The 20,061-nt window shown below is 35.0% G+C and overlaps 2 protein-coding genes across 2 annotated transcripts; one reads left to right on the top strand and one right to left on the bottom strand.

Moving 5' to 3' along the window:
* The first annotated feature begins 788 nt into the window (after positions 1-788).
* On the top strand, positions 789-11,497 carry LOC130451530 (uncharacterized). Its single transcript, XM_056790606.1, has 5 exons — positions 789-1,032; positions 5,047-5,614; positions 5,669-5,803; positions 6,139-6,361; positions 6,420-11,497. Exons 1-5 carry the CDS (start codon positions 966-968, stop codon positions 6,528-6,530), a joined length of 1,104 nt encoding a protein of 367 aa, XP_056646584.1. The 5' UTR covers positions 789-965; the 3' UTR covers positions 6,531-11,497.
* Positions 11,498-15,511: 4,014 nt separating this feature from the next.
* Positions 15,512-16,345, bottom strand: LOC130450603 (putative nuclease HARBI1). Its single transcript, XM_056789079.1, has one exon. The coding sequence runs from the start codon at positions 16,343-16,345 to the stop codon at positions 15,512-15,514; it is 834 nt and encodes a 277-aa protein (XP_056645057.1).
* Positions 16,346-20,061: the final 3,716 nt, after the last annotated feature.

Here is a 20,061-nt window from a genome sequence, read left to right as displayed (position 1 = left end):
CTACTATATTTGGCAATATTGCCTGAACTAATCTAAGATTCCTATAAATTCGTACTTTGAACGGCTTCCTCTTTCCTTCATAAAGTTCAAAATTTCCGGTTTTTTGTTATTATGACCGCTCCAGACTCTCGCGAGGCTCCTTTTAGAGTATTTGCGAATAGAGACGGCTGGAGTGCTATCCATACTCTCGATTTATACAGTTGCTCGCTGCGTCTACTACAAAATGGACGTGATCCAATTGAATGCGTTAACTACTTAATTTTGATCCTTTGGACTCCTTTGGTATGGCTCCATAAAAGTGATGTATAAATCGTTATTCCACTCCACTATGATAAAAATCTCGCGTTCTTACTATGTATACAAAATATCACAATTTAGCTTAGTCCGCACCTGAGCTAATGTCAATTCATCTCCAATTATAAAACGTTCGTTCATGGCGTTGACGGACGCTTTAGTAAGATTGATAAAGCTAAATTGAGCGTTGCATGTAATTATCTTTAATTTTGATAATTAAACACCTGATAAAAGATGCACATTATATTAAAAAGATCAATCATAGTGGTATCTAAAAAAATCGTTGGATGAATGAATTAAATACGAACAATATCTAGAAATAAATTTACTTTAATTCAATAGATACCCGTAAACTTCCCACCACATCCACCCTTGACGTTACTCCCGTAAACGGACAGCAGACAAATAATCCCCACGGCAACGGAGAATACAAATAATACGTTCACCAGATCTTTTCGGATACATTCTCTCGTCGAACTCGAGTCAAATTGGTTGCCTATAATAGATGTTTGGGTGTGACGTGCGATACTGAAGGCCGATTAACAAATCGGATGGTTAAATCTTTAAATAATAATGCTGTAATATTTATTTACGTTTGATTTTGTAATCCTTTCAGTAGCGCGTTTAGCGGAGAGTTGTTTTGTTTGTATGAATTGTCCGGAAGTGGCAAAATGGTACCGCGCAAGTATTATCAGCATGTGAAAAAAGACCCCGATAAAATCAAGTCGATATGGAAAGGTAATATAATATTTTTTTCTTGAGTCGATATACGAATGCAGAAATTATTATTCTTGGCATAGATTTCTAATGTAATACATGTCAAATCGATTTAAGAATGTGTTTCGAATTTATTTGATGAGTTTATATTTATAATATAGTATATAGAAATACATTAATTTTACTTATAATACATTTTAGTTATTTTGAATTGTGCATTGTTTATTCTATTCAAAAAGACTTTCCATCATTACAATTTGAAATCGAAAAGAGACATAATTAATATCAAAATTCACTACGTACGATGTACAATTAAAAAATATGGAGATTTATTTTATTGAAAACAAAGTTGTTTATTTTCAAATACAACTTATAAGGTAAACTGTACCGGGTGGGCCATATTTCAGAAATTATGTATGGAAAAAATGTAGCCCCGAGAAACACGTGGAAATTTCCATAATTTTAGATCCACCTCTGTAATCAAATTTTTCAACAAATTCCGCGCTTTTTCATTCCGGAAATTTCAGTCTATCTCTTCAAATAAGGGGGAGAATGAAAACCTTGATATTTTTTGGCAGAACTTTTGTCCAGCAGTACAAAATATATGAATTCTAAGCGATTTAATTAGAAAAGTCATGCTAGAGAGCGTTGTTCCTTATATTTTAGATATTGTGATAGAGTGTCTTTCAAAGGTTAACTAAATTGACATTGAAATAGTGAAAACCGCATGTCGATATCTTTGTGTGTCAATGCCAGGAATTTTTCTTTAATATACCGTCAGTATTGATTGTCTCAAGTTCTAAGCTTCAACAAGTTGTATCGACACAATTTTTTTATCTATGTATATAGATATAGATATAATGATATGGGGCCAATATGAACTAAGGTGAACCCACGCGAGGACAACGTTGATAGAAACCAAAATTATGTTCATAATATTGTTAAACATTTAAAAATTAGTTATTGCACATTTAGGAATTCATGTAAACATTCTCTATAATTAAACAAAGCTCGGATTGTTTACTTCTAGTCTCAGATAATCAAAAACAGAGCCCACGAAAGAAAATGTATATAGAGAGTTAACAGTTGTATATAGAATTGCTTATAGAAACTCCTTCGTTACCAGTACAGTAAAATATTTGGCAGCAGAGTTTAAACGAGCGAAGACCAGCATCGCAGTGGTCCACCAAATGAACTGATGACTGATGAGGTGACAGAAATGTTGAAGAAAATCCACAAAACGGTACTGGATGATCGTCGACTGAAAGTGTGTGAGCTAGCAGATGTAGTAGGCATTTCAAAGAGTGCGGTACATCGCAGACTTGAAAAAATGGCTCGATGTTCAAATATTTTCCATCAATGAAGAGGTGATGTCTGCAGATAATGGATATTTTAAAAAGCTTGATGATTCTCATTAAAAAGGGATTTCTCAAACTTATAGAACATCCCTGAGAAAAGTGTATAGAGCTAAAAGTAGATCACGTTGAAAAATAAATATATTTTTTCTATAACTTTTGCTTTTTCTTTGTTGGGGCCAGGTAGTTCTGGGACTATCCTCGTATATAATTTTTCTTTCGTGGCCTCTGTTCTTGATTATCTGAGACTAGTAGTAAACAATTCGAGCTTTATTTAATCATAGAGAATGCTTGTCCACATAAATTCCTAAGTGTACAAAAACTAACTTTTAAATGTTATACAATATTAGAAACATAAGTTTGGTTTCTATCAAACTCGCGTCGGTTCATATCCGCTTTTTATGACCTTCGAGTTTAATAACCACAACCACGAACTAAATAACCAAATACACCATGAATAAAATTAAAATATAGTCATAGTAAGACAAAAGTCCTTTAAACATAAGTTGTTTATTAAACAATTCCCTGCAGGTGGCTGAAAATATTTTGAGACATAATCCTTCTAAGACACCTACATTAAGTAGTAAATATACTTGGCGACATAGAATAGCTTACGTGTGCATAATTCTTTTGTCAGTTTATAGCAAATGCGTTCTGTCGGTATGCCTATAACCTCTTCTATTTCTTTAACCTCAATTCTACGATCATCCAATACCATCCTGAACGCTTCGTGTTAGTTAAGCTCGTACGACCACGTTTGAATTCAGCTGCCCAAAATTTTTCGATCATAAATGAAGGTTCAGACTGCAGAATCTCTTAATACAATGTTTTCCATTTCCACTTAGACGTTTATCAAACAGAAACAAAACGAATAGATGAAATTTTATCGAAAATTTCTCAACACTCGCGCAAATATCTTTCCTAACATATATCCGAAACTTTTAAGACAACCCTAATAGTAGTAGACGTATCGGCTCAGTGGAATACATAAAATTAGATCTGTAGAAACTAAGCTAGCGACGACCAGAAGTTTCTCCAATTATGGTGAGTTTCCATGGATTAGGGCGGGGACACCCGTGGAACTACGCAATTATACAGTGTGGAAACTAGGGTAGTTTAGGTTAGTACGGTTGTGGTTCACTAGTACCACGATTTGTTAACTTAGTTAACTATCTAACCACCTTCCCATTTTTTTTACATTTTATAGCTTATTTTTAAGCATTTTCAACCTAGAATAAAGTTTTTTACTTTTTCTATTATTAATTCTAAAATTTCTTCGAGACAATCTAATGTGTAGTGCTGTCGTTTCATTGTCAACACAAAAGCAGGTGCTCGATCATGTGTGGAAACTAATTATTCAATGATTGTTTCTGTCTTCACTTTGGTTTAGAAACTCAAAAAATGCTGTGACGTGTCTCAGCATTTTTTATAATAAGGGTAAAAACGATTTTATTCGATAATAAAATGATGAAATGATGAAAAGTTGATGAAAATATATATTTGGAACATATTGTTTTTATGATGGCAAGAACTATTAGGTTTGTTCCAACCTGCTAACCTGGACCGTTCTTGGAACGGTTATTGGTAGCGTTTAAATGATATTTTCTGGGGAATCTTCGACTATATTCGGTTCTGTTGGCAATACTTGCTATCAACCAAGTATCGAAACAGTTCACAAACGATACCTGAGTCGGTAGGAACACAAAATAGAATCGTTCGTATAAAGGTTGGAACACGTAATCTCTATTGCGCAGAATCATCACCGTACCAAGGACGACTTTTTCATGGATTTGAACAAACCTATTATATTTAGTGTTTGATAATATTGATGTATTTTTTAATTTTACTTAGAATTTTTTACAAATTTAACAGTGTATTTCAATAATAAATAACTTTTTCAAAAAAAACCTTTATCATTTTTTATCTGTATATTTTTTATGACTAAATATAAATCTTTGTTTGGCATATTGATAAACCTTGGTACTTCCTTTGTTTTAATTTTTACAATCATAATTATAGAATGTCCATTAATAAATATACAGGAAATGTCACATACTGAAATCAGATGAGATAAATGCTTCGGTAGATTACCAACATTTCATTTATTTCATCGATCCTCAAGTGCCACTACTAAAACCTCGTAAATTGCATATTCTGGCCATTAATATTCGAAAATGCTAATATGGAATTTTAGCTAATTATTTCTATTATTTCAGCCTGGGCGATTATTTAAACAATCATATATTTTTCATTAATGTTTGCAAAAATAACAACCTCGTATTTCCAATATCGTGAAACCAAAAAATATTCTAATTTCTTTCAACATACAATCAAAATATTCAAAAATACCTCACTAAAATTTCAGCTCAATACTCTCATTATTTTAGCTGGAGTGATACTTTATACAAGCATATGTATTCAATTGATATTCGAACATGTTTGAAGCCTCGTAATTTCAATATTCTGATCACAATCAACGTTCTGATTTTTTTCTGCATACAATTATTCTTTGAGAATGCTTATATGGAATTTTAGCCCTCGGTGATGTTTTAAACAAGAATATGTTTTTTATATTTACCGTATATTTTGTTCCCTCAAGTAAAACTAGAATTACTCTATTACTTAATATTCACCTTACTCGACAGAATTTATAGACAAGAACTCTGTATATTATTTTCAGTTTTACACACAACAACTTTCTTGGTTATCATCCTCAACTCCCTCTTATCAGCCTATATTTTCGGAGAAATTTTGAAAATGTTCAACTACAGATGTATTCTACACGGCCAACCCATATTCGATGTCGTAGAAGCAAGATACATGAACGAAACACAAAACGAACTGATAGACTTAAAACCTATCATGAAAAATAACAACGAATTAAATGAAACAAAAGTAAATATAACAGAGAATATCAAAGAAATGACAGTGAAAGAAGGAAACAATGAAACTCGTTCAAATAACGGACCGGAATTGCTATATTTATCTATATTCAACACTTCTGATGAATCGGTTAATGTAACTAACGATATTACAGAAAATCTGAAACATTCGTATCTTTTTAACGAAACAATTTGGTACAAAAACGATTCTTTGTATGGCAAAGTAGATGTTAGAATAAGAGGAAGTGATTACGGATCTTCTACTTCTTGTGATTTAATACTGTTCGTGCCTTTAGTATCTTTAATAGCAGCCGCTGCTTTTGGGGCTCTTATTGTACTATTCGGAAGAGGTCAAGAATCTGACAGGTGGTATATATGAAATAATAATGAATTTTTCTATGCTTTTTTTTGCTTTCTCAGGTCATGGTTGATGGTATATCCAGTACTGATAGCATCTGTTATAATGGTGATTCTATATATAATTTCAACCATTTCCATGAAACAGGGTTTGGAAAATTTTTGTTCCAAGTTTCAACATTTTACTGGATATTTTACGTAAGAAACAGAGTATTGAATTTCATTATGAATTGCTTTTCGTTGGATCTTGTATATTTTTGATTCAATTACTAAATAATAAAGGGGTACTACAAGAAATGTCGTATCAGTTACCTGGTGACGTCACCGATGCCTATTACGTCACCTTTAAATACTAGTAGAGAAGCTTATAATGACTGTTGTACTACAAGCGAAGATAATTTCATTAAAATTAAATACAAAGATGAATTTGTTACTTCAAAGTTTTGTAACTTGTAACCAGAGTAAAAGTTCCATAGCACTGTTTAATGAAAAGTACTCATAGTACTCATTAAGATCATTTTTTCTTTTTTTAGTTGTTCCGCTTATATGGGATACTTTTCCTTTCATAACCAAGAGAGTATTCGAGATTTCTGGTCGAATTACACGATATGTTACTATTCCTACATAACATCAATATTTTTATGGTCAACTCAATTGGCTGTAACAATTTTAAGATTAGCTACTATGGCCGATTTTCAATTTGTTACGGTATCAGTTAACACAACAGATATTAATACTAACGAAGTACGTAGAGAAGTAAGTGTGTATTGTTTATAAAAAATTCGACTTTCTCTCACAGCCAATTTTATTTTAGAAAATTCAAAAAGCGCTTAAAAGTTCAGGATTAAGACCGGCTGCTGATCTGTTTCCTAGCGAAGAAGACATGTTTGTTAGTGAAGAAAATGTCGCATATACCCATGTTTGATCTAAGCTGATTACACAAGTGAAGCTTTAAAAATATTGGAACTGGAAATACGGAAAAAATTTCCATATAATTCTATGCAAGTTTCAAAGTTCCATCTTTAAACTACGTAATCTGATCAAATTTGACCCGGACTAGGGCATTTGAATTGAACGCGTAAATCGAATCGGTTACCTCTTTTCCCCAGGGCCGAGCTGTTACTGCATGGCACCCGGGCGGCACTAACACAGGGGGCGGCAAAAGGCAAAATGTCTCCCCCCAGAACCCCATCATGCAAAAAATATTTAGTTGCAAAGCGCAATGTGCAACAATACCAAAATAGTACGTTGAGTGTTCGGGCGAATCGAGAGGCGTAAAAAAGATAATAAATAAGTAATAATAAAGAATAAGCCGCTTGCCGCAAAAACGACAGAATATATTAATAGGTACTTTTCTATACGACTAGACTAGAAATTCACCTCATATCTCGCCTCAATAATCAAATATCGACTAGGTACGCTAATAGGGCGGCATATTTTGTTCTTGCACCCGGGCGGCCGATACCCTAGGCTCGGCCCTGTTTTTCCATAAGTTGGTACAATCATTTTTGATGTTTGTGTGAAGTTTGAAGTGCATATCTCAGTTAGTGTGTCTTTGTCATCTGTTTGTTTACACTACGACAATGGAAAAAAAGTTGAGCGAAGAGTTTGCTTGAAAATTTATGTTTTCAATAGAACGGCTTCAGGATCATTGAAAATGTTTTGGGAAGCCTACAATATCGCGAATGCAAGCACAACGAAAGTCGTTGTGTCGTTGAAAACTGCCTCATACGTGTGGCCATCTATTAACGTAGATAAAATTAAGAAACATCTGTAGGTTGTATTGTTGAAGAAAGACGTACCTTGGTAGCTGGTTCCACAGGCTTGCACTTCTCCAAAGAAAGGAATCCCGATAAATTATAGTTTATTTCAGAAAGGTTAGAGTAATAAAATCTCATTAGGTATTCAAAGGGACCACAGAGTGACCCAACGAATATTTAAGCCACTTTCATAGTTTGGCATTGATTTCATTTTAAATTTTTTTTTATCAAGTGCAGGTAGTACCACCCGTGTTGGGGTCAATATATGGGTTTAGCCTATTGTTATCCTTTCACAAACACTGAAAATAATGTGCCAAAGGTAGGATACTCGTAAAAGTAAAGAATTTTATTTTAACAAAATATAAATTAGGTATTGTGTACATAGTATTAGTTACACTTATTTCTTATTGAACATTATACAGAAATTAAATTATAAAAAATCATAATATTCTTCGTCATCTGAGGAACTGTCATCTCCTCTTGACGTTATAATTAACGGGTCCACGGTCCGATCGATCAAGTAGTCAAGTTCCCACATTTTCTCCTCTTCTTTATTGACTTGCTGGACTACCAATTCTCTGATGTCACCTCCTTAATGGCTTAACGTCTTTCATTTTGAATGTCGTGTTGTGTCTTGCTACAAATCCTTTCACTTGCGCCCATTAAGTTTTATAGGATTCAGTTTGAAACGATATGGCGGTGTGCGCAGCACAGTTACAGTTTTTCTGCTATATCTTCCACGGCATGTTTCATAAAACGATGTTCAAATTCAATTCTTTTGGTGATTAACCAGTCAATAATTTCTTGTTTTCTCCAAGATGAAGTTGAAGCCTTCCCTATGCGTCGAGAATGATAACTTGGGTTATCCATAATTACTACTGAATCAGCCGGAAGATATTTTATCATTTCACCAAAATAGTCTTCAAAAACATCCGAATCCATGTCCTCGTGGTAATATCCCGTATGGCACGACTAAAAGGTTAGCAAACCTTCTTTTCAAAATCTCTCTTCGCTTCCAATATGGACGATTATTAGTCTTTTCCCTTTACCTGAAGGCACCTTAATGCCCGTTGACAGGCCTTCCATGAAAGCTTGGTAAGCTCTGGTTATATTTTTGTCTTGCCACATTTTTGGTACTGTATAACCTTCATTAATCCACGTCTCATCAAGATAAAAGCTTTCACTTTCGAGTAAAAGTGCTTTACGGCTATGCTTTTCCCGGGCAAAATCCATATTTATAAAAGTGGTCCATAAAAGCTTTTTAGTTATCAACGGAATACTGTCATCCTGGCCAAGCTCCATTAAAATCTTATCTAGGGTGGGTATTTCTTTTTTAAAATCAAAAAATAGTGAACTTTTCTTTGAATTACACTTTTGGTGTCTTCATCAAGGACTTTTACTGGTGTGTCTGGACTTTTCTTGGGAGGTTCCACTTGGCCTGCTATCTTTCTTCCTCCCCCCCAAATAATTTACAAACGATGGACTTTCCAACTCCAGTCATTCGGGAACATCGGTCGACAGTTTTTCATTTACTGATAGTGGAGAATTATTGGAACATCTTTTCGTTGGTGTAAGTGTCGCCATTTTATTATTAATCTCATAATACTGTGAACACTATTTACGGCTTTACAGTAAATACTGATGCGTTAACCTAAACTTATAAAGGTCTAAAAATTTTGAGTAAAGCACCATTGCCCTTACGGCGCATGGTTAAGCCGAATCTGAAATAGGGTTGGAATTAGGCAGAGGCACTAACAGAAGGTTAAACGGTACCTATTAAACGCAAAACGTAACTGTATAATCTATTACCTAAGTAATCCTTACAAAATATTTCAAGACCTACACCCATGGCCGACACCGAAATTGAGCCGAGCTGGACGGAATTCCTCATTTTATTGCTCTATACCTTTCTGAAACAGACTATAACCCCATTCAAGAATGTTTTCAAGGTCGGTAATGAGGGTAGGGATCTATTGCTGTCTACGGATTTCGGTTTTATTTAGCCGAGTTTATTAGGGCGGCTGATTTGAACGACGACACCAGTGAGCTATCATCGGCGAAGCTGTTTTTTCGAGAAGATCGTTGGTGTACAGGAGAACGAGAATACCGTACGATCTTATTTTATTTAAAGGTTTGGCATTCCAATCACTGTCAAAAGCCTTCGATGTGTCCAGAGTGATTGCTTTGAATTCCACATATTGCTCTACAGCTTCAGCCCAAACGCTGGTGACATAAGCCAGGAGATCCTCGGTTGATTTATGTATACGAAAGCCGTATTGATGGTCGTTGATGATGTTAGCAAACTGAAGATATCTAAATATTTGCTAATTAACGACTTTCTCCATAACCTTGACTATGGCTTGAAATAAAGCAATCTAGCGATGTTCATCCTTTTCTTCTATCACCGTGTTGTGGTTCGTCATAAAATCGTTCCAGAGGATAAAAGTGTCAATAAATAGTACTACCTGTCCGTATTGACGCGTCTACGTGAAGCAGTTCATCGTAAGCGACCCGATTTGTGAGCAGATATAGCATTAAAACACATAAAAATGTTGTTTTCTTTAGTGGCTAGTCCAGGTTAAATTTGATCACATGAAGAGACAAATATTTTCATATATTGGAAACACACTTGTAAATGTTAATTTTCGTTTTTGTGCAGTTTTTGTATAAGTAGTTTCCGTTGTTTCCAGAAAAAGTAGTTTAAAATTATAAGATTTCGGAATATGGGTGGCTAATCTATCGATGGACTATCAGCCTGATTCATATTCGCTCACTTCACAGCTGTGGATTAATGACTTAAACATTAATCTAACTAGAAAATTAGATTTGAAAAGTAATTCGTGAATAGCATACCACAAATCTCTAATATAAGTGGACCAATAATTAGTTCTATTAGTATCCCACAGGAGACATTGATTTTTATGTAAATACTAAATTGCCCAAAAAATAAGGTTCCCAACGTATTTACATAATGGAAAACACGTTTATATAGACATCTTTCGAAAGCTTAGGCTTTCCTCTATTTTTTGACATATTCGACGTTCAGATCAATGCATTTTGCATACCTGAGTCTTAGAAGTTTGCAATTGCGCCGTAAAGATAGCTTAAAACCTCTTCTTTCAGCTCGGTGGTGAAATGAATCTCTCGTAAAAGTTTGTTTAATTCAGGGAAGAGATAGTAATCACTGGGGACCAAGTCCGGGCTGTAAGTGACAGTATCTCATTCAAATCTGTACATCCGTCTTTAAATTCTCTGTACCATTTGCGCACATGTTGCACTCATATACTTTTCCCCATACACCTCATACAATTGAGAAATGAATATTCACCGGAGGAACATTTTTCAGATCGCTATACATGAATATCGCGACAGCAATCACTTGCATAGTATCTGCAGGTGCCAGGGGTGGATGGTTTATATGCCGACTTTGCCAAATATATACATCCCGGGGATGTTCGAGGTCGATGAACACGAATATCACCACAGAAAGAATATACCAGCTTCTTAGTATAGCATAGCAAGTATGCCTCTAGGTAACTGGCTCTTTTTTTTAAATACCCTCGCAGGTTATCGTCGTCGTGTTCAGCGATCTCGAAAATGTCAGGTTATATATTTAATTACGTAGATATATAAGATACTTTCAGAACATCTCAAGAACTTATGGTGATGTAGAAAATTTAAAATTATGATCCAAAATCAAAATCGAAATGGCGAAAGAATATAACATCAAACATATAGAAAAATACTCATACTCAATACTCGCCAGGAACAAGACACCAACAGCATCTGTATTAGGTTAATACATAAGCTTTTAACACGTTCACGGACAGTAGACGCCATACGGCGTTTGATCGAGTTCTGTAAACTGGAACTGGAACAGTACGCCTTATGGCGTCAAAATTTCTATCAAGACTAAATTTTCATATAGTTTAAGCCGAAGCTACTGCCACAAAAGGAACAAATCAATAAAATCTAGTGTCCCGTTTATAGATTGTACCCCCTCCAATGTGCGAATCCCACGTGTTTTCGGTAGACAGGTATTTTCCCGCGCACTGTCGCCATCCGGCGTTCAGTTCACAACAGAACTTCTTATACTAAACAGTTACTGTCGTGTTCCGAATAGGTGGTTTTTATTTTGGAGAAGTTTGGTGGTTTGTGATGTTTTTTTGATCAAGAAGGTGAGTAAGAAAGGAATAAAAATTTATTTGTGATTTTACTTTGTATATACTCTTGCTTGTCATCGTACTCACATTCATGCATTTCTAGATGGATGGTGAGGGAATCTCCAACGATCCATATGAAAAACAGCAACGGAGATTGAGGCGTTTGTTAGAAGAAATAACGTCGGGAGAACAAGAAGAGGAACTTGAAGACCCATTTGAAGACGATGGTTCAGATGAAAACTATGAGCCTAGCGAAATTTCTTCTGAATCCTCTGAATCTGTAGACGAACGAATCTCATCTGAAGAAAATAGACCAAGTGACAAGCAAAATAGCGATCTTGATATTTCTTCAACATCACCAGCACCACATCTGCAACCGTCTGCAGGCAATCTCCTCAAAATATGGCAGGACGCATATCTGGGTCGAGTAATGGGGGAGTGACTAAAATGTTATTTTCTAGTCTTCTAGGTATAAGACAACCTATACACATAAAGATAGACCTTAAAACACGGAAACTCCATGGGACTACCTACTGCCATTAAAATCATAATCATCTTCCAGGTACTGTCAATGAACGTGTTAAATAATGAAATTGTGATTAATAAACAATATCCACAATTAAAAACGATCTTTGAAATTAGTAGAACTGCACAAACGCAATTCTTATTCATAATTTTTGTTCACAAAGTTTCCTGGGGCTCTCCCGAATGGAATGCATTTTCTTGCATCTTGTGGATTTATAAACTCTGACGTTCGCGCTCGCGCTAACGCTCTCTATGATGTTACGTTCGACATTGGCTAGGCGTTGGAACGTAAGCGGGAGCGTGTGTGTTTATAAATCACACCTCCTAATCTGTTGAATTTATGTTGAACGTGAACGATGGCGCCAACGCCAACGTGCGAGCGTAGAAGTTTATAAATTGACTTTTACTATAAATATCCATGGATATTTGATTTAATAAAAAATCGGTAATTGATAACATTTTACATCTGTGTTTCCAGTCACACAATATGTTACAAATTCTAGTTCGTAGTGTAAATTATAAATTATTTGAATCTATATTTTTTAGCTGCGAAAAGCTTAAAGTGCACTTGTACCATTGTATACTTAAAAAACGTGAGGTTTGAGGCGTTTCTTTTATAAAATAGTATTTTGAAGTAGCCCTAATTAAAATACTTTGAACCTATGAACTAGCATGAAAAGTTTCACCCCCTATTGTAGCCATTCGATTTGTATTAGTACTAGTTTTTGGGGCGAAATAACAAGTATTTCAAGCAAGTCATCGAAAATTAGACAGTGCGGAAATATTTACCGCACAATATACGAGGAATTAGTAAAAAATATGGTGAAATATATTGTTTAAAACAAAGTAAAACTAATATTAAATTGGAATTATTTTTATTTGAACTTTAAATTCACGACTTGAAGCTTTTCTCTGGTCTGACGACATATTGTTTATTTTCGGAAAGAATCAAACCTGCATCATGCTCTTACAATTATGAAAAACAATGACTATGGCCTTGATGTTCGACTTTGATGGGTCTTTTGAGGGTGAATCACTGGTTTTTCATTGAAACTTTTATAACAGTGGATCCAAATTTCATCTCCCGTTACAATTTTGAATTGAAGCACTTTCCACGGATACATACGATCTTGTATAATCAATCAATTCGAACGAACTATTTTCACATTTTCATCTGTTTTTTGATTAAGAAGCTCTCAACGAACCCTTTAAGACTTTCGGATTTTTGTCTCTATAACAAGTAGCACAGGAAGAAGGAAGAACAGGAAAAGGAATAAAGTGAAAGAGTTAAGTAGCAAAGGATCTGAAAAAGTGGAAGAAATGGATGAAAGGAGAGTGAAAACTGTAATCCCAATACCTTAACGCTCGAAAGGGTATAAAGGGTTCTAGTAAAAATTATAATTTTTGTCGAAGGGTCATGGCCAGCAATAACAAGAAGAAAATACGATTTTCGATTTGTTCATCAGCTTGAAATCTCGGAATAAATTTGGTTAGGTTAGATTTGAAGTTTAAGCTAGTCGCACGTTTGAACGGAGAAGTTTGTCCAGTACATTTTCATCTATTTTTTGAGTTAGAAGAACATCTGACTCAACTCCTCTTCTAATTCACTCACACCACTTGTGAGCTTCTCGCCACTTTTTATAATAATAAATTTTAATACTTTTTCAAAATTAATGTTTCATGACAGGATTGAACTCGGAATAGGTTCAAAAGTAAGGTTATTATACATATTTGTTGAAATAGATTAAGCGTAATGGCTGTTATAAATATTTATTCACGTATTTTCTTATCACAATTGTTTGAGATATAAGAACTGGCAACAATATTTCTTATACGTTTGTCCCATTACCATGTAGTTTATGTTGATTTATTTTTTATAATATATTATTGTAATGTAGAATAAAATGTTTCTTATTCAACCTCATTGGGCGGTGTGAATAAAAACGAGTACGACAAGTATTTACTTACAAGTAAAGTGTAACGAGTATTTAAACTCCAAGTGAACCGATGTGAATAAAGCGTCGAGTTTACTTGTGACCATGTACTCGCCAACCTGAGGGTATACTAGCAAGTATTTACTCGCAAGACAACTGAATTCACAAGAAAGGCAAGTAAATACTTGTAGCGCCACACAGACTACGCATCATTTCCTGTTGTGACTTGTTCTGTTTTCGCCGCTAAACTAACTTTGACTCCCCGTCATTACTCACAAGTCAGTTGTCGTTCCCGTTTGTTTTTGTCCTCTTGCAGCTATATGGATGAAAGTAGTGTGACTTACGGTTGTGACAATAGAGCTATTTTTGTAGCGTTATTGAAAGACTTTAGTGTTGTGCTAAATAAATCTATGTTGCCTAAAGTTGCATCTGCTGAAGAGAAGGCATGGGGATGTTTAGCCGACCAGTTTTCGAAAAACGTTAGGAAGCAAACTAGTGTTGGACAGTTAAAAAAGCTATTGAACAATATGAAAACCGCAGTCAAGAAAAAAACTGATGTCAACACAACTGGAAATAAACCAATAAAATTGTCATGGTCGACAGATTTCCTAAAAATTTGCGATTCAAACGAGAACCCAGTTTATTGCAAAATACCTGGGGCTTCATGCGTTGGATTGGGAGCAAGTTCTACGTCACCATTGCCTGAACTCAATGAGGAGAATGAGAATAGGGAAGACGAAGATGACCCCGTTGACATGCTAGCATCAAACCAGCCCATCACACCAGTGACTTGCATACGTAAGAGCGATGCGACGAAGTTGAGAAAAGATGAGAAATTGAAACTCTCAGCTGAAACTGAAGAGACGTCAAAGTTGACAACTGGTGAGCTGCAGCATTTATTATTACTTAAACAAATTAAGCTAACAAGACTTCAGGCTGAACGTGAACAACTGATGATAACGGAGTTGAACCTAAGAGCTGCACAACACAGACGAACAGAGTCCGTTGAACAACGCGTTGTGGTTAAAGAAGACGATGTCTTAAAAAAATTTTTGTTGTTGAAATAAATTGTATCCTGTTTCCTTTCCTGAAATATTCCTTTTCTCTAAAAAAAATAAAATAAAAAATAAAAATAATAAAATAAAATAAAAAATAAAAATAATAAAATAAATAAAAAACAAAAATAAAAAAATGAAATATGTATATAATATACGTCACGTACACAGTCACGTGACGTACGTCACGTACACAGCTGTACACAGTTTGTCGGGTATGGCATGACCGGTAGAGGGCTCATAGGCTGATGGTATATGCCCATTTGTTTTTCCAGCATGCCATGTTAAATCTGACATACTGTAGGCCTATGCGCACACATGCGCACATGTGACATACTTATTTAAAAAGATATATTTCTGTTTTTTTATATATTTTTTATTACTTTTTTATTTTATTTTTTCACATATGCAATTGCAATTGGAGTAAAGGAAATAGGATTAAATTTATTTCCATGTCAAAAATGTGTATTTACATCATCAGATTATTACTAATTTCTAATCGTTTTTGCTGATCACGTCGTTTATTTATAACTTCATTCTTATCTAAATTATATAAAGGTACATTTTCTTCAGCCACACCATTTTCGATTCCGTCTTCCTCTTCCCAAGCATCATTCAAATGTTTTGCTGCATTGTGAAGCATTACACAACTTATTATTAAATTGGGAACATTTTTGACTGCTACTCTAATTTGGCTCGAGAGTATGAGAAAACGACGTTCCATCTGGCCAAAAACTCGTTCAATTATTACTCTTTCCTGAGCATGGGTCGAATTGTAATTCCGCTCACGAGCATTTCTTGGTTCGTCAAAAGGAGTCAGTAACCAAGGAGTAATTCGATATCCGCTATCACCAAGGAGATAAACATCACCATCATATCGGCGCATCACGTCCTGAATTCCACTCACTCGCCAAATCCTGCCATCATGTACACTCCCTGGCCATTGAGCATCCACACTTGTAATTTTTTCATTAGCGTCACAAGTTATCTGAATGTTTATTGTTGTTTTTCCTTTTCTGTTCACATACTCGTCGCCGAATTCCGAAGGTTTCATAATATGCACGTGAGTGCAATCTATAGCACCAATGACAGTCGGAATGCGAAATTTTGAAGCCCAATCTGCATTGGCCTGATCCATATCTTCAATAGTGCGTGGAAATTTAATCCAATCTTCAGACTTCGACACTATTTTATCCAATATACTTGAAAATGTTCTGCTGACGGTACTTCTTTCAACCCCCATGTCGTTGGCAACACCACTTTGGAATCTTGGATCACTAACGTATCTCAGAAAAATTTCCATCTTTTTCCGTGCAGTTAATCCTCCACCCCTTGCATCAGTGTTTTCATCAAGAAAGTGAGAAGTTTCACACCACACAGGTTCATAAATGCAGCCATCTTCCATGTACAAATACGACTGCAAGTCTGGGGTCGGGTTGACTTGCAAATGAGCGAGTATTTACTTGCTCCAGAAGTATTTTCTTGCTACAGAAGTATTTACTTGCTACAGAAGTATTTACTTGCGTTTATTCACACCAAAATTGGCATTTTTCGGGGTTTACTAGCCTCTCAAGTATTTACTCGCGAGTAAGAGTAAATACTTATTTTATTCACTTCAATTTTGACGTTTACTTGTCATTTTAATTTGTTCAAGTATTTACTTCTCCTACTCGTTTTTATTCACACCGCCCATTGTCATATGTATAAAAGCGTATTCAAATTTATTTATTTTATTTAAATTTGAATATCAATTATTTAAACAGTTAATTCCAAAAATATCCTAATTGCGTGATCGACATGTGCATTAGTTCTGTGATCCCTGGGTACAAAAAAGAAGATTTTCCTGTGTACGAAAAAGAAGATTTTCAATTGATGTCAAATATAAATATATTCACACATATGTCAACTTTAAATGACATGTTTATATTATTATCTGTCAATTTATAAAGAATTTTTATCTATTTATTTTAATGAAATCGAGAAGATATTACCAATATATTGAAAAAGACGAACACATTTTGAGTAAGAAATGGAGGGGTAAGTATTCAAATAATACAAATATTATGACCAGATATTTAAAAAAAACTTCAATCGATTTCATTATTGTTTTCAAATTTTTTTCATAAATATTTATGCTTAATATCAAAATGATAACTCTTTTATCGATATTAAACTTATACGAGGTCTGGCTGGTTACGAAAAAAGGTTTTATTATAAAAATTATTCTATATTCGAATGCTCCCCTTCAATATACTCCTTTCCCCTCGCCACACACCTTTCCATACGTTATTTCCATTGATCGAAGCAGCGCTGGAAGTCTTCTTTGGCGAAAGCCTTTAGGAGCTCTGCCGTTTTTTGCTTTTCCGTTTCCATCGACTCAAATCGGGTCCCTTTCAAAGCAGATCTTTTTCTAACCTTTCAAGAAAATCTGAGCAGAACCGTTGACGCAAGAGCTTTTGGTCAGAAGTTAAATTTTTTTGGCACCAACTTCTTACAGACTTTTGTCATGTGTAAATTTTTTCAAATCGTTTCTTTATCGGCGTTTACAGCCTCGGCAATCATCCGGATGCTCATTCGACGATCTGCACGCACAATTTGGTTGATTTTGGTCACTGTTTACGGAGTTTAAAGAGTCACAGGGAGATCTTGGTGCTGGTCATCTTCAGTGCTCTCTCGGCCCTCACTAAAGCGCTTACACCACTCAAAAATAAGCGCCCGAGATAGAGAATTGTCCCCATAGGCCGCTTGCAACAATTTATAGCACTCAGTCGGAGTTTTTTTTCAATTTAACGAGAAGTTTGAGATTGATATTGTTTTTCGGCACAAGAAAAACCGCTACTGCACAAATACTATAATAGTGACGGAAACGTGTTTTGGAACGTGCATAGACAAAATATCTAGATACCCAATGCACTAATCGTTTTCTACCCCACCCGTCTAGGGCGCCCTCCAGGCGTGCAGTCTCGTTATTTAATAGCCAGACCTCGTAGACATCTATTTAATGCCGGATGCTGACCAAGCAGACTGGTTCCAGACCATGTAAACACAAATTTGTTTTGTAACATTTCATAATATAGTCGAAGCATTTAAGTAAAATAAAACAAAAATGGTGTGCGTTTTGCAGAATTTCAGTTACTATAGGTTCGATCATACATTTTTACATTTTTTAACCAGTTTAGCGAAGAGCCACGTATGAAGAGGGGTCGGAGCTGTTCTGAGGCGGTTCTCGCTTCTTGGAAATTCACAATAAATCGCTTCACGGGAGAGCAACGCGCCTTTTGTCTTAAACAGTCTCATTTAGAGTGGAATCCAGTTCAGCTTTTATATTGATTGGGCTAATGCTTTTCAATAAAAGTATTCTATCACATAACAATGATCAATTTTTTCCATGTTTACAAATTCACTGAAAACGTTCACTATTGGTGGCTACCAAACAAATCCTAAACAACATGGCGTCTTCAAACTTGAAACATATGCTGTATAGATTGAATACAGTGATATTTTTCAAGCAACTAGCGCCATCTCTAGGACAGGCCAAGTTCTTCTAGGACTATCCTGGTGTGGATAGTTCATGTTCACGTCTGCTTGGTCTAGACTCAACAATATGTCGATTTGGATTTTAAAAATTATTTATTCAAAAATAACTATAAAACCTATAAACAATTTTTTTTAAGATTTGTCACTTGTAGTTGTTAAATCTGTTTAGTAAATGGTGAGGAACAAGTTTCAAAATTTCAAAATTCCTTTTTCAGCGTTGCATATTATTTTTTTCATCGCTATCCTCGCATCATCAATAATAGCCGCAGACTCTTTTTGTGACATATTCGATATATTCAATTACCGATGTGTACTATTCGCTCAAGTATCCACGAACTTTATGAATATTGTATACAAAAATCAAAGTACCGATGTCAATAGTGGAGGAAATGAAAATCATACAGATCCTGAATTAAATGTTCTCCGATCAGTTCTAAGCGTGGATGAAAAGCAATACGGATTTGAAATGTACAGCAAAAACGTTTTCCATATTAACAAAGCAGTCAAAGTACCAGGGGTATATATAATATAATATCTTTTAATCTTAAATATCTAACTAATCATAGTTCATTCATCAAAAACTTATTTTGAATATACTTCCAGAAACCGTATCATTTTTTATATCTTTATAGAGTAAAACTAGATTTTTCGGAGCCATATCATAGCAGTGCAGTAGTTATTCGACATGGTTGATTCAAACAGAAAACCTTGAGAGATTTCATTCCTTTATACACAAAAGGTTTGTTCTTGGTAGCTGCACTGGCAGAACTAGTTCAGGAAGTGTACACTAAAGCGTTCTTTGTAATAGAACCAGCGCTAGTATCGCTGTTCTTAGTAGCAGTGCAAGAGAACTACTTCATCAAGTTCACTGCACTGCTTGTACTGGGTCTAGAGTCAGTTCAGCCAGTCCAGTGCAAGACAGTGTAATCTGAAAATGGTGGAACTACATTTTCGTCATCGGACGAATGTAAAATATCAAAAAATACTAAATCGTTTTCCAACAATCAACAAATGCTCCATTTCCTTCCGCACTACATCGTTCTTTGTATCCGATCGCACTAATTCTATACACTCATGAACTGGCTTGTACTGATCCAGTTTAGTACAGTTCCAGTGCAGCTACCAACAAACCTAATAATTTCACAGATAAGGGTGTGATGACATTTGAGAAACAATTAATAACATTATCAATCCATGACTACTTTACTTGCTAAGCTATCTAAACATATACGGATTTCTTGTCTTTCTTTAGTGCTTGTTTGTTGAGTTAAATCACTCTTTTCTAGTAAATGTAATGGGTAAATCTTATTTTATCATTACGCATTGTTAGGAATCGTCCCATTATCATTTTTTTTAATACCTTTCCATACCAGGCAAGTAAAATGGGAAACCGGGAAGTAATGTCACTTTCTTAGATTAAATCACCTTCGTTATCAACATTTTGCCCCATCTAGTGTGCTAATTTTCAATACCGGACCGATA

This window comes from Diorhabda sublineata, chromosome X (assembly GCF_026230105.1).
Source record: "Diorhabda sublineata isolate icDioSubl1.1 chromosome X, icDioSubl1.1, whole genome shotgun sequence".
NCBI lineage: Eukaryota > Metazoa > Arthropoda > Insecta > Coleoptera > Chrysomelidae > Diorhabda > Diorhabda sublineata.
Note: the sequence above shows the minus strand (reverse complement) of the source record. Positions and strands in the feature narration are given on the sequence as shown.